General features: G+C 46.4%; 1 protein-coding gene across 1 annotated transcript in view; it reads left to right on the top strand.

Annotated features, from left to right (window-relative positions):
* The window catches only part of BCAS2 (BCAS2 pre-mRNA processing factor), a 102,730-nt gene that overhangs the window by 60,238 nt on the left and 27,533 nt on the right, over positions 1-14,959 (top strand). Inside the window, exon 3 of the mRNA XM_063955428.1 lies at positions 14,665-14,735. Coding sequence (XP_063811498.1) covers positions 14,665-14,735 — 71 coding nt within the window. The remainder of the gene's footprint in view (positions 1-14,664; positions 14,736-14,959) is intronic.

The raw sequence follows: 14,959 nt of genomic DNA, 5'->3' as shown, positions 1-14,959 counted from the left end.
GACAAAAAGCAGGGCCTGAATGCGAGAGGTGCCAAAAATACTCCTCTGGGCATAAAGAAATGAAAGAGCACTGTCCGCAATCTTCATTCCGGCAGTAGACAACTGGAAAGTGGAGTTCCTGAGTCATCACAATCTCCACCTGGGAGAGTGGGGGCTTCACCATCAGGTGTTTTAGCAGATCATCGACCGGTGGGATTGCCCACAAATAGACATGGTGGCTTCTCGACTCAACATGAAGCTTCATTGGTATTGCTCACTAACCAGGGACCCTAAGACGAGGGAAGTAGATGCCCTAACATCGCCGTGGCCTTACCGGCTGGTCTACCTGTTTCCTCCGATTCCATTGCTCCCAAGGGTGCTCAAGCGAGTCAGGAATCAAAGAGTTCAGGCAATTCTGATTGCCCCAGATTGGCCTCGGAGGGCTTGGTACGCGACTCTTCTGGACATGTCCGTCGAAGACCCTTGGCCTCCGCCACTAAGAAGAGATCTTCAACCAGGACCGTTCGTCTACCCGGACTTACAGCAACTTCGTTTGACAGCATGAAGGTTGAGCAGAACATCCTAGCTCACAAAGTCCTTTCCAAAAAGGTTAGGTTATTGCTACCATGGTTCAGGCCAGGAAACCTGTGACGTCAAAACACTATCATCATATCTGGAGAAGATGTCTCTTGGTGCGAGGAATGCACTTATCCGCCTGCATAGTTCCTCTTGAAACGTTTCCTGCAGGCTGGTGTGGATAAAGGCTTACGTCTGGGTTCCATTAAGGTCCAGATTTCTTGCTCTCTGCCAATTTCTTCTGAAAGAAAATTGAGTGTTGCCAGAAGTTCAGATCTTCTTGCAAGGGGTACTACACATACAACTTCACTTTGTGCTGCCAACGGCATCCTGGGATTTGAATGTAGTGTTGGAATTTCTACAGTCCTCCTGGTTTGAACCTCTGATGACGGTGGAAGACAAGTACCTCACGTGGAGGACGGTGATGTTACTGGCGTCTGCTAGGCGTGTTTCAGAATTGGGGGCCTTAGCGTGTAAAAGACCCTACTTGGTCTTTTATGGGACAGAGCGGAGCTCAGGACTAGGCAGCAGTTCCTGCCGAAGGTCGTCTCTGCGTTCCACTTGAATCAGCCTGTTGTGGTTTCGTCACGTTCTGGCACTTCTGCTCCTCCGGAGGCATTGGATGTTGTGCGAGCCTTGAAGATCTATGTCAAGAGAACAGCTCGAATCAGAAAGACTGTTTCCTTGTTCATGCTATATGATGCGCAGAAAAAGGGTTGCCTTGCTTCGAAGCAGTCCATTGCTCGTTGGCTCCGACTTATTATCCAAAAGGCCTATGCATCGGCAGCCTTACCTATGCCGAAGTCTCTGAAGGCCCACTCTACTAGATCAGTGGGCTCTTCTTGGGCGGCTGCCCATGGTGTCTCTGCCTTGCAGCTATGCCAAGCTGCTACCTGGTCGGGGAAGAACGCTTTTTTGTAAAGTTCTACAGGTTTGAAACCCTGGCCAAAGAGGATTCCCAGTTTGGGCAGACTGTGCTACAGACGTCTCCGCACATTCCCGACCGTTCTGGAAGTTTTGGGACGTCCCCATCGTACTAAGTCTCCCCAATATCCCTTATGGATGCTAGAGAAAATAGAATTTTAATTACCTACCGGTAAATCCTTTTTTCATACTCCATAAGGGATATTGGGTACCCGCTTCTGTGCGTTGACTCTTCTGCAGGTTCTCTTTATATGGTTACCTGTTCAGCTGTTGCTGTTTTTGTTGCCAGCCATTGCTGGTCGTTGTATGTTAGTGGTGTGCTGGTGTGAAAATCTTGCCACTCTTTGTTATGTTCCTCCTCTCAAGTATGTCCTTTCTCCTTCGGGCACTGTTTTACCTATAACTGCCTGTGGGAGGGGGCATAGAGGGAAGTAGCCAGCACTCAGTTAAAGAAATTTAAAGTGCACCGGCTCCTTTGGACCCTGTCTATACCCCATCGTACTAAGTCTCCCCTATATCCCTTATGGACTACGAGAAAAGGATTTACCGGTAGGTAATTTTATTTCAAAAGTGAGTGTATCCCAGCATTGTTCGCATATTAATATAAATATGGGGGATGCGGTTATGTGACCAGCGGTCGGGAGACCGCCAGTCACTATACCGATACCGGGATTCCCGAACAATGAATAGCCCGACGGTCGGCATGCCGACCAACAGGGACTATTTCCACTTGTATTCCCACAACACCCATAGGGTGGGAATAGAACCTGTAGTGAGCCACCGAGCCCGCAAGGGCTGCTACTGTTATTGTCGTACTTTATTTAATTGTGGTCTAATAAAAGCAGATGGGTTAAGCCTAAATAGTATCACACAGTGTATTTAAATAGCTTAATTAGAAGGAGGAGAGATTTTTTCCCCAGCACTTACCAGATAAGACAGCTGCCAACAGTCTCTTTCTACTACGCAAGCTGTGAATAAAGTACTGCACTACTACTGTATGTAGAACTTTCCGGCAGAAAATCGCTTAATACAACTTTTCCTATGTGTTCTTCTGCTGTGTGAAAAACTCTTTTGTGACAACACCCTTAGGGGGTACTTAAATCTATAGCAATGACCCAAAATGCCTCCATAACAGTTGGGTGAAGGCATTTTGCGACCAGTATTTTGGAGAATTTTAAATTTAAAAAAATTAGCAGAGCTTTTATACCATTATAGATGTTAATGTGCGCAGTCAGACATCCCATTAATGTCTGGTGGCAGATCACTTTGAATTGAATTCTCCCCTTAGGTTGGTGTCACATAGCTGCTATAAATTTTTTGCATTTTTCCAGCTTTAAGCTAGTGTCACAGCAGCACTTTTCACCCCACATTGCACCATCTTATTGCTCAGTATTGAAATAATTTCTACAAGTAAATATGACAGAATGTCACACACAAGCTTCAGTAACTTCAGTTGCTTTTAAAAATGCTGAAAGGGATGTTATGGAAAAGTGTCCAAATCTGAATAAACAATAAACACTTTCCATTTCAATACATTATTTTTTTTTAAGCAGACCATGTCACACAGCTTTATGTAGAGCCAAGCAAAGGCTTTGCGATTAAGTCACTGTCTCTATCCACCAGCAATAGGATTGTGCTACCGAGCTTACAGTGATTATATGGATAGTCTTTCTACTACCAATACAAGTAGTAAGGGACCTATAAACCTATTAAATATTTCACAGGCTGTTACTATAAAATTGCAGTATGTTTCTTTGGACGAATTCTGTCAACCTACACAAAAACTGAATTTTCATATAAATCTAACATACTATGCATTCTGCTAGAACGATACAAATGTCCCTTTCAGTAATGGAGGGTCCTTTAACCCAAATACCAATGTCCAGATCACTATGAAATCCGATGCAGACTCTGTAAGGGACAGGAATGCTGGTAATCTGGACCTCATCTGAGCCTGTATGTGACTACACAACTAGGAGTCTGATAGTAGTAATGTTGCAGCACTGTAGTGTGTGTGTGTGTGTGTGTGTGTGTATATATGTGTGTATATATATGTGTGTATATATATATGTGTATATATATATATATATACATACATACATACATACATACATACATACATACATACATACATACATACTTTAAGTACCCGTGTTTGAAGACAGATGGCGACCCTGACATCAAACCTGTATTTTATCGTTTAGTGTCATCTGTCAAACGACGTCTGTCAGAATTTCAGATAAATTCATTGTGTACTTTTGTTTTGGTACCTGTTGGAAGTGAGCAAGTTTGAGTTTTTTCTAACTATGGAGAAAGTACAGTACCGATCAGTGATTAGATTTTTGTTTTTGGATGGGAAGACGTGTGAGGAAATCGAAGATTCGTTGGAAGCCGTTTATGGGGACCTTTCACCTTCGATGACAACCATCAGATATTGGTTCAATGAATCCAAGCATGGTCGTACATCCGTCCTCGATGAAGAGCGTCCAGGTCGCCCAATTCAGGTGACTATGGATGAAATGGTCAACAAAATACATGATATCGCATTGGCAGACCGGCTAGTGAAGATCAGAGAGATTGTTGAGATCATAGGCCTCTCATTTGAACGTGTGCAGAATATCCTACATGAACATTTGTGCATGACAAAGCTATCGGCAAGATGGGTTTTGCTCACTGTGGACAACAGGCAGAATCGAATGACCACTTTGAAGCAGTGTTTGGACCTGTTTAAGTGCAATCAGAAGGAGTTTCTGCACCGTTTCGTGACTGTTGATGAAACATGGATCCATCACTACACGCCAGAAATAAAGGAACAGTCAAAACAGTGGACTTCACCCGGCGAACGTGCACCAAAGAAGGCAAAGACTCTTCCATCGGCTGGAAAGGTCATGGCCACCGTTTTCTGGGATTCGAAAGGCATAATCTTCATCGACTATTTGGGAAAAGGGAAGAACGATCACAGGGCAGTATTATGCTCAATTATTGGGCAGATTTGACGACGCATTGAAGAGAAAACGGACCCACTTGGTGAAGAAAAAAGTGCTGTTCCACCACAACAATGCAGTGGCACACTCGTCCCATAGCAAACTTGGGCCACAAATTGCTGCCGTATTCTCCAGATTTGGCCCCCTGTGACTTCTTCATGTAGATCAATGGGGAGCATATCTAGACTTTAGTAAGGCATTTGACACTGTCCCACATCGCAGACTGCTAAATAAACTTGAAAGCGTGGGGGTGGATTACAAAACAGTTAAATGGTTAAGAACCTGGTTGCAGGATAGGAAACACAATTGTAGTAAATGGAGTGCAATCTATGGAGGGAAATGTTTCCAGTGGAGTACCCCAGGGATCTGTACTTGGTCTAGTTCTCTTTAATATCTTTGTTGGTGACATTGCAAATGGTATTGAAGAGAAAGTATGCCTTTTTGCAGATTATACAAGATATGCAAAAGGGAGGGGTATAACAAATGATTGATGACCTAGGTAGGCTTGAGAAATGGTCAAGAACGTGGCAACTACAGTTTAATGATAAAAAATGCAAAATCATGCACTTGGGTCTCAAAAACCCAAAGGCTAAATACAGGGCCGTTTCTAGACAATTTGGCTCCCAGTGCGAGATTTCAAAATGCGCCCCCCCCCCCCCCCTCCCCCATTGCTCTAAAAAAAAAAAAAAAAAAGTGTGGGACCCCCCCCCATATAGCCATAAAAAGAAAAAGCATGCGCGCGCCGTAGGCGCGCGCGCGCGCGCGCTCCCGACAAGGGTGTGTGGCCTGATTAAAATGGGCGTGGTCTCATTAAAGTGGGCATGGCCTCATCTAATATCATCACACCCACCACAGTGGGGAAAAAATAAAAATAAAAAAGTCCCCTTTTTACACATTACAGCAGGCAAGTGTCCCCATATTACACAGCGCGGAAGGCTGGTATCCCCATTTTACACAGTACGCAGGCAGGTATCCCCATTTTACACAGTACGCAGGCAGGTGCCCCCATTTTACACAGTACGCAGGCAGGTGCCCCCATTTTACACAGTACGCAGGCAGGTGCCCCCATATTACACAGTACGCAGGCAGGTGCCCCCATATTACACAGTACGCAGGCAGGTGCCCCCATATTACACAGTACGCAGGCAGGTGCCCCCATATTACACAGTACGCAGGCAGGTGCCCCCATATTACACAGTGTGGCAGGCAGGTGTCCCCATAGGCAGGTGCCCCCATATTACACAGTGTGGCAGGCAGGTATCCCCATAGGCAGGTGCCCCCATATTACACAGTACGCAGGCAGGTGCCCCCATATTACACAGGACGCAGGCAGGTGCCCCCATATTACACAGTGTGGCAGGCAGGTGTCCCCATAGGCAGGTGCCCCCATATTACACAGTGTGGCAGGCAGGTATCCCCATAGGCAGGTGCCCCCATATTACACAGTGTGGCAGGCAGGTATCCCCATAGGCAGGTGCCCCCATATTACAGTGTGGCAGGCAGGTATCCCCATAGGCAGGTGCCCCCATATTACACAGTGTGGCAGGCAGGTATCCCCATAGGCAGGTGCCCCCATTTTACACAGTGCGGCAGGCAGGTTTCAAGCTGAGGAGAGGGGGGGGGGGGGAGAGAGAATACTTACGTCTTCCCGCTCTTCGGTCCCGCCGCCTCACGTCCCTCGCGCCGGCCGCCTCCTCCTTCTTGCTTCTCGTTCTCCTTGTCGCCTCTCCCGAGCGCTCCTGCTCGGGGGGCGGGGCTTTGCGGAATGACGCGTTTGCGTCGTGACGTCACGGCGCAACGCATCATTTCGCGAAACTCCGCCCCCCGAGCAGGAGCGCTCGGGAGAGGCGACAAGGATTAACAAAGTGCCGCGGCGGGCGCCCCGTGCGGTTGCACGGCTCGCCCGCCCCTAGAAACGGCACTGGCTAAATATAGTATCAAGGGTACTATAATGGAAACTACTGAGGAGGAAAGGGATTTAGGAGTCATTTTTTCAAGTGACTTGAAGGCAGGAAAGCAATGCAACAAAGCAATGAGAAGGGCAAGTCAGATGCTTGGTTGCATGGAGAGAAATCGCTAGCAGGACAAAAAGTGATAATGCCACTGTGTATGTCATTAGTACGGCCCCATCTGGAATACTGTGTCCAGTTCTGGAGACCATATCTCCAGAAGAATATAAATACAGTAGAGAGTGTACAAAGAAGGACAACTAAAATGGTGCATGGCCTACATCACAAAACTTACCCGGAAAAGGCTAAAAGATCTTAACATGTATAGTTTGGAGGAGAGAATGGAAAGGGGGGACATGATAGAAACTTTAAAATATATCAAGGGTTTTAACAAAGCTCAGGAGGGAAACACTGAGACTGGAGGGGGGGGGGAAGTTCAGGGGAAATTTAAGGAAAAATTACTTCACATAAAGGGTAGTGGATAAGTGTAATAGTCTCCCATCAGAGGTGGTAGAGGCTAAGGGGGTCATTCAGAGTTGATCGCACGTAGCAACTTTTTGCTGCTCGTGCGATCAACTAGACGCTGCCTATGGGGGAGTGTATTTTAGCTTAGCAGGGCTGCGATCGCTTGTGCAGCCCTGCTATGCTAAAAAAGTTTCAAGCAACACGAGACTAGCCCTATACCTAGTTACCCTTTGCAACGGATCCAGCAGGTCCCAGATTTGACGTCAGACATCCGCCCTCAAAACGTATGGACACGCCTGCGTTCACTGGACCACTCCCGGAAAACGGTCATTTGCCGCCCCGACACGCCTTCCTCGTATAAATCTTCTTGTGGATCGCCACTGCGACCGCTTTCCTTGTTCCCGGCAATTCCCGTGCGCAGTCCCGACCAATTTGCACCGCAGCTAAAAAAAACAGCTGCGTGCGAACGGGTCGGATTGACTCCCCCCAGGACTGTAGAGCAATTTAAACATGCTTGGGATAGACATATGAATATCCTTACAAAGAATTAAGGTTCAAAAAGGGTTGAGATTGCCTAACGGATAAAAAAAAAAAAAAAGGGGGGGGGGGGGGGGCAGACTAGATGGGCCAAATGGTTCTTATCTGCCGTCAAATTCTATGTTTCTATGTCTTTCCCTCTCAGTTGGTTATCTCTTGATATGCTTCACTCTGCTCGGTAGCGCCCTCCAGCTTCCATTTACCCAACTGTCACCCCTCCAGCTGCTCTTTATTTTGAAATCAACGTTGTTTAAAATGGCGCTGGCCTCCGTGCCCTCCTCCAAAATGGCCTGATTTATGTGGTGTCTCGCCATCCACAAAATTCTGTCACAATAGCCTGTGAAGTAATAGTTTACAACAACAGTGTATTGTCTGTGGGTGGGACAGGACTGGAATTGATGCTGTACCTTGCAACTGTGGGGTATGACTGAATTACTATTAAAACAAAAAAAGTGATGGAGATGTATCAAGCAGTGAAAACGGTAAAGTTGCCTATATTGATCAGTCTGCTTAATGATTGCATTTACCAAGTGCTTTCTTTAATAATTAGTTGCTATGGGCACTTTTTCCACTGTTTTCAGTGCATCATACAGCTCCCCCTATTGTCCTATTTATCCTTCTAATAGAAATAAGCAGTTATTTTATAGCAGGTTTACGCTGTACTTTATATGGGAAATGAAAAACGGCAGTGTGACATTACCTTCCAACGGGATCCGGTCTGAAGATCGACAGTATCTAGGTCGCCAATGTTTAGGTCGACCACTATAGGTCGACAGTCACTAGGTCGACATGGATGGAAGGTCGACAGGGTTTCGAGGTCGACATGTGCTAGGTCGTCAGGTCTAAAGGTCGACATGAGTTTAAAAAAAATAAATTCTTTTTTTTATTTTTTCATACTTAACGATCCACGTGGACTACGATTGGAATGGTAAAGTGTGCCAAGCGAAGGCACCATGCCCGAAGCATGGCGAGCGAACGCGGTGCACTAATTTGGGATCCCGGTCACTCTACGAAGAAAACGACACAAAAAAACCACCTCATGTCGACCTTTAGACCTGTCGACCTAGCACATGTCGACCTAGAAACCCTGTCGACCTTCCATCCATGTCGACCTATAGTGGTCGACCTAAACATTGTCGACCTAGATACTGTCGATTTGATGAACCACACCCCCTTCCAACATGCGCTCTTCTTAAAAATACAGTATGCTATGCTACAGAATTTAACTCTTAATTCATTATCAGTGCTGAATGAGTGGATCCATGAAAGGTTGTCATTTTTAATGTTTTATGTATTAAAAGTAAATTGGTTCTTAAGAAAATGTAATTGTAAATTAGTGGGATTGTTGAGAGCATAATGTCTCTGTTGGAATGGCTCAAGTATATGTACAGTATTTGTTACTGTTTATGTCATTTATCTTTTTAAAGCACCATTTTAATGATACTTTATAAACCTGAAAGTTATGAATCTGTGCAATATACTATCTCCTGTCTTAATGCCTGCAGTGTGTCATGATGTCTCTTAAAGTGTTTGGTCTCCGCATTTACACTCTAGTACCAAACACTTTAGTGATGACCAAAATCCTGTGTGTTCTTGCAGAATTTTTTTCTCTAGCATCCATAAGGGATATTGGGGACACATTAGTACGATGGGTATAGACGAGGTCCAAAGGAGCCAGTGCACTTGAAATTTCTTCCACTGGGTGAGCTGGCTTCTCCCCTCTGTGCCCCCTCCCACAGGCAGTTTAGAAAAAAATGCCCTCAGGAGAGGCTGCACACTCTGCTAGCTCCAGAGTTTTTCTTCATTTTAAACTTTTATTTATTTCGGTATGCTGTTTGGACGATACCTGCGCCGTGGGAGTTAGGGGAGGGGGCGGTCACCGGCCTTGTGAGGTGCAGAGCCGCTTCCCTGCTGCAGGTCCACCGTCCGGAGGGGTTGTTTGTTCAGCGGGGCACTGCGCCTTGGCTGTCGCAGCACGCCGCACACCCCTAACACTGCCTGAAGGGAGTACACGCCGGAGACCCCGCTAGGGGGGGTCCCCCGGTTCTTGGTGCGGAAAACGGGTCCCTTCTGGGGGGGACCCGCTATAGCCCCAGCGTGAGACTGGCTAACGATGGCTGTACCAAACATTCATGTAAGGCTACAGCATAGTTAGGAGACAGGGCCAGTATAAATATAACTGTGTAATATTATGGGGGGGGGGCGAAGCTACATCAGAGCGGGCTCAGCTGCATTTTGGCGACGTCCTCTGCATAAGCAGCAGCCTCACACAGCTCCTCCAGACTGTCACACGCTGGATCACTGGTCCAGGGTGTTGATTAGGGGGAGAGCCGCTAATTATGCACAGATATTATTCCTCTAGAGGGAATTACATATTATAAGCAGTTCTCACTGTTCTGTAAAAACGCTGACAGCCTCACTGGGGCTCTGCAGCATTGGGTGTTCTGGGTCCTCTCTTCCTCTGCATCTCCTCTCACATGCAATAGGGCAGGCTTGCATTGTAAATAAGTCTGTATTGTATGTGTATTGTGTTTTCATTATGGTAAAACAAAAGTTATGCAGTGTGTATAATGCCAGATTCTCCCCTCTTTCCATATCATGTGAGCAGTGTAGTCAGTCCTCACAAAATGCTGGGGACAATAAGGGGGAGAGTCACGAGCCCACCTGGCTGGGGGCTATCAAAACTATGATGTCTGATATGTCATCTCAGCTCACTGCAAATGCCAACAAAAAACAAGAACTGCTAAAAGCAGTAGCAGATCTAGCTGCCAGGACTGATGTTCCCCATCCCCCCCTTTCTACTGCAGGTCCACATAAACGTGCTTTACTTGCACTTCTATCAGATACTGCTGATGATGTACAGGATGATGGGGACAATGTGGATGCCATAGGTGGGGATTCCACTCCTACACAGGGTATTGAACCCCTCATTTTAGCTATAAGGGATGTGGTAAAGCTCCCCCTAGAGGACACTGCAAGTCAGTTGTTTTTCCTCCCTCAAGACAAACTGTCACATTTCCTGATTCTAAAGAATAAGATGGTTTATTTAAGCTAGCCTGGAAGAATCCAGATAAAAAATATCAGGTGTCAAAATGGTTTTTCCATACATTCCCATTTGACCCTGAGGGTAGAAAGTTCTCGAGGTGGGAGCCCGGTTACGTCACTTCAGCCACATCTGGGAAAGTTCCTGCCAGGACTCCTGGGTAAGGGACCTTATTTCTCAGGGTTACAAGCTTGAGTTCAACAGTGCTCCTCCCCAACAGTTTTTCAAATCAAGCTTACCAGCTTTGGAAAATATGCATGTTACGCTTCTACAGGCCATCATAAAGTTGGTCCAGTCCCAAGTCATTGTTCCTGTACCCCTGCAACAGCAAGGACAAGGCTACTACTCCAGTCTGTTCGCTGTGCCAAAATCAGATGGTTCTGTGAGGCCAATTTTGAATCTGAAATCCTTGAATCCTTACCTAAAGGTTTTCATATTCAAGATGGAATCTTTGATAGCAGTGATCGCAGGCCTGGAACCTCAGGAATTCCTAGTGTCCCTGGATATCAAGGACACCTACCTCCATATCCCAATTTGGCCGCCTCATCAGGCCTATTTGAGGTTCGCCCTGCTGAACAATCGCTACCAGTTCCAGGCGTTACCCTTTGGCCTATCTACAGCTCCGAGGGTATTCACGAAGTTGATGGCGGAAATTATGTTCCAGCTCAGGGTCCAGGTGGTCAATGTGGTCCCTTACCTGGACAATCTCCTGATAGAAGCGAGTTCCAGGGAGCTCCTACTGCTCCATATAGATCGCATTATACACCACCTGTCCCACCACAGGTGGATCCTCAATTTACAGAAGTCCCACCTGAAGCCATCTCAGCAGCTCTTGTTTCTGGGAATGCTACTGGATACTGTGGTGCAGAAAGTGTTCCTCCCAGAGGACAAAGTGAGAACTCTCCAGGAAATGGTTCCCCGACCGACTCGAGTTTCCATTTATCTTTGCATAAGATTGTTGGGAAAGATGGTAGCCTCATTCAAGGCCATCCAGTATGGACAGTTCCATAACAGACTCTTTCAACTGGACATCCTGAACCAGTGGTCCAGTTCTCATCTTCAGATACACCGGATGATCCAACTGTCACCCCGGGCCAGGATTTCACTCCTGTGGTGGCTGCAGTCTTCCAGTCTCCAGGAAGGTCGTTGCTTCGGAATTCAGGATTGGATTCTCCTCACGACAGATGCGAGTCTGAGAGGATGGGGGTCTGTCACCCAAGGGATGCAGTTCCAGGGCAGGTGGTCTACCCAAAAAGCCCTACGTCCGATCAACATCCTGGAACTTCAGGCTATCTACAATGCCCTGATTCAGGCCTCCCTTCTGCTCCGGGATCAAGCAATCCAGGTACAGTCGGACAGGGCCACGGCTGTGGCGTATATCAATCGACAAGGTGGGCCAAAAAGCAGGGCCTGCATACAAGAAGTATCAAGAATACTCCTCTGGGTGGAAAGAAATGCGCTAGCACTGTCCGCAATCTTCATTCCGGGAGTGGACAATTGGGAAGCGGACTTCCTAAGTCGCCACGATCTCCACCCAGGTGAGTGGGGCCTACATCCTCAAGTGTTGCAACAGATCATTGACCAATGGGGTTGCCTCCAGATAGACATGATGGCGTCTCGCCTCAACAAGAAACATTGCTTGCGAACCAGAGACCCTCAGCTGTGCGCAGTGGATGCACTGACGTCACCTTGGCCTTACCAGCTGGTCTACATATTTCCTCTGATTCCGTTGATCCCAAAGGTGTTCAAGAGGATCCAGCATCAAGGAGTACTAGCAATTCTGCTTGCCCCTGAGAGCAGGGTACACGGATCTTCTGGTCATGTCCGTCGAAGACCCTTGGCCTCTACCACTCAGAAGAGATCTTCTTCAACAAGGCCCGTTAGTCTTCCTGGACTTAATGGAGCTTCACTTGACGGCATGGAAATTGAGCGGTACATCCTAGCTCACAAGGAACGTTCCAAAAAGGTCATTGCCACTATGGTGCCAGCCAGGAAACCTGTGACATAAAAACACTATCATAATATCTGGCGGAGATATGTGTCCTGGTGCGAGAAATGGACATATCCATCTGCCGATTTTCACTTGGGAAGATTCCTTCGTTTCCAGCAGGCTGGAGTGGATCAAGGCTTACGTCTGGGATCCATTAAGGTTCAAATTTCGGCTCTTTCAATCTTCTTCCAAAATAAGTTTGCTATACTGCCTGAAGTTCAGACCTTCTTCTTGCAAGGGGTGCTTCATGTACTGCCTACGGCTCCTTGGGATTTGGATGTGGTATTACGATTTCTACAGTCCTCCTGGTTTGAACCTTTGATGACGGTAGAAGACAAGTACCTCACGTGGAAGACTGTGATGTTACTGGCCCTGTCTTCTGCTAGACGTGTCTCAGAATTGGGGGGCCTTGTCGTATAAAAGTCCGTATTTGGTCTTTTATGAGAACAGAGCGGAGCTCTGGACTAGACGGCAGTTCCTGCCGAAGGTTTGTTTCCGCGTTTCATCTGAATCAACCTATTGTGATTCCATCCTGTTCTGACGCTTCTGCTCTTCCGAAGGCATTGGATGCTGTGCGGGCCTTGAAGATCTATGTCAAGCGTACAGCTCGGATCAGAAATACAGATTCCTTGTTCGTGCTCTGATGCACAGAAGAAGGGTTGCACTGCTTCAAAGCAGTCCATTGCTCGTTGGATTCGACTTACTATCCAACAGGCCTATGTGTCGGCAGCCTTACCTGGTCCTAAGTCTCTAAAGGCTCACTCTACTAGATCGGTGGGCTCTTCCTGGGCGGCTGCCCGTGGAGTCTCGGCCTTGCAACTATGCAGAGCCGCTACCTGGTTGGGGAAGCACACCTTTGTGAAGTTCTACAAGTTTGATACCCTGGCCAGAGAGGACACCCAGTTTGGGCAGGTGGTGCTGCAGATGTCTCCGCACGTTCTGGAAGCTTTGGGACATCCCCATCGTACTAATGTGTCCCCAGTATCCCATATGGATGCTAGAGAAAATAGGATTTTAAATACCTACTGGTAAATCCTTTTCTCGTAGTCCATAAGGGATATTGGGCGCCCACCTCTGTGCGGTGACTTTTCTGCAGGTTCTCTTTATATGGTTACCTGTTCAGCTGTTGCTGTTTTGTTGCCAGCCGTTGCTGGTCATTGTATGTTAGTGGTGTGCTGGTGTGTAAATCTCACCACACTTCTCATTGTTATGTTCCTTCTCTCAAGTATGTCCTTTCTCCTTCGGGCACTGTTTTACCTATAACTGCCTGTGGGAGGCGGCATAGAGGGGAGGAGCCAGCACACTCGGTGGAAGAAATTGTAAGTGCACTGGCTCCTTTGGACCCCATCTATACCCATCGTACTAATGTGTCCCCAATATCCCTTATGGACTACGAGAAAAGGATTTACCAGTAGGTATTTAAAATTCTATTATTTTTTTTTTGTAAGAACGGTTGAGAGCCACACATACCAGGTGAGAATTCTGCCTATAATGCACACCAGCAGATTCAATTAGAAGTGAGCATAAGGGGGGGGGGGGGGGGGATTTTATATCAGATAGAGAACAGTTGAATAACACAGACCATCTGTCCTTGTTGCCATGGAATATAGGTTGCAAGTTCCAGTGGGATAAGGACTGATGTGAGAGAGCTTCATATAGTGCTATCTGAATAATTATTAATAAATAGGGTTGTTTGCCACCATTCTTTTCCTACAGAATTTTGAAACAAGCTGTGACCGTTCCAGCAACCTACCTTACTACCGGCTGTTCTCTTCCCCTCCCTTTTGAAAACAGATGACCTCCCAGATGATTGAACAAAGTGCTCAGGCGATAGTTTAGCACATCGTCATTATCTGTATGCTTCACACTATTTATTTTCCATAATTTTCAAATATTTTTCAATGTGTAGTTCCACACACACACACACGAGAAGACCCAAAACCCTGAATCAAGCCAATGACCCCAGCACTGGAGTCAGCAATGCTAAACACTGTGCAACCACTGTGACTCATTTCTGGTAATAAAAGTGTTTAGTGGGATGCAATTTACTGGGACTTCTTTATTAAGGTGTAAACAGCCTAAACTAACAAATCAACAACTAGTTTGATCATAGAAGGTACAGGTCTTATTGGTAGCTGTCTGAGTTTGCACCCATGTTAGTGATTAGTATTTACCACAGTTTGATGGTTTGTATAATATCACTTTTGTGCCTTACAGACAGAAATTATGAGGAATGAGTTTGAGAGACTAGCGTCACGCCAGCCACTTGAACTTCTCAGCATGAAGAGGTGAGTCCCAGGTGGTTTCTAGCAGTGTTTGTATCTCTGGTTTTATAGACATTGAATGTCTCATATACCGTTGTCCTACGCCAAGGACAGCTTTGCTCTGATTATTTTCTTACTCAACTTGTACTATCCTTGTTTCATAAATCTTGAATTTCTCGGCCTTCTTTTTTTTTAATTAAAGCATTTGATTCTGAAACAGGCACAAGTACATTGATATCAAGAAATGT

This window comes from Pseudophryne corroboree, chromosome 2, assembly GCF_028390025.1.
Source record: "Pseudophryne corroboree isolate aPseCor3 chromosome 2, aPseCor3.hap2, whole genome shotgun sequence".
In the NCBI taxonomy this organism is placed as follows: domain Eukaryota; kingdom Metazoa; phylum Chordata; class Amphibia; order Anura; family Myobatrachidae; genus Pseudophryne; species Pseudophryne corroboree.
Note: the sequence above shows the minus strand (reverse complement) of the source record. Positions and strands in the feature narration are given on the sequence as shown.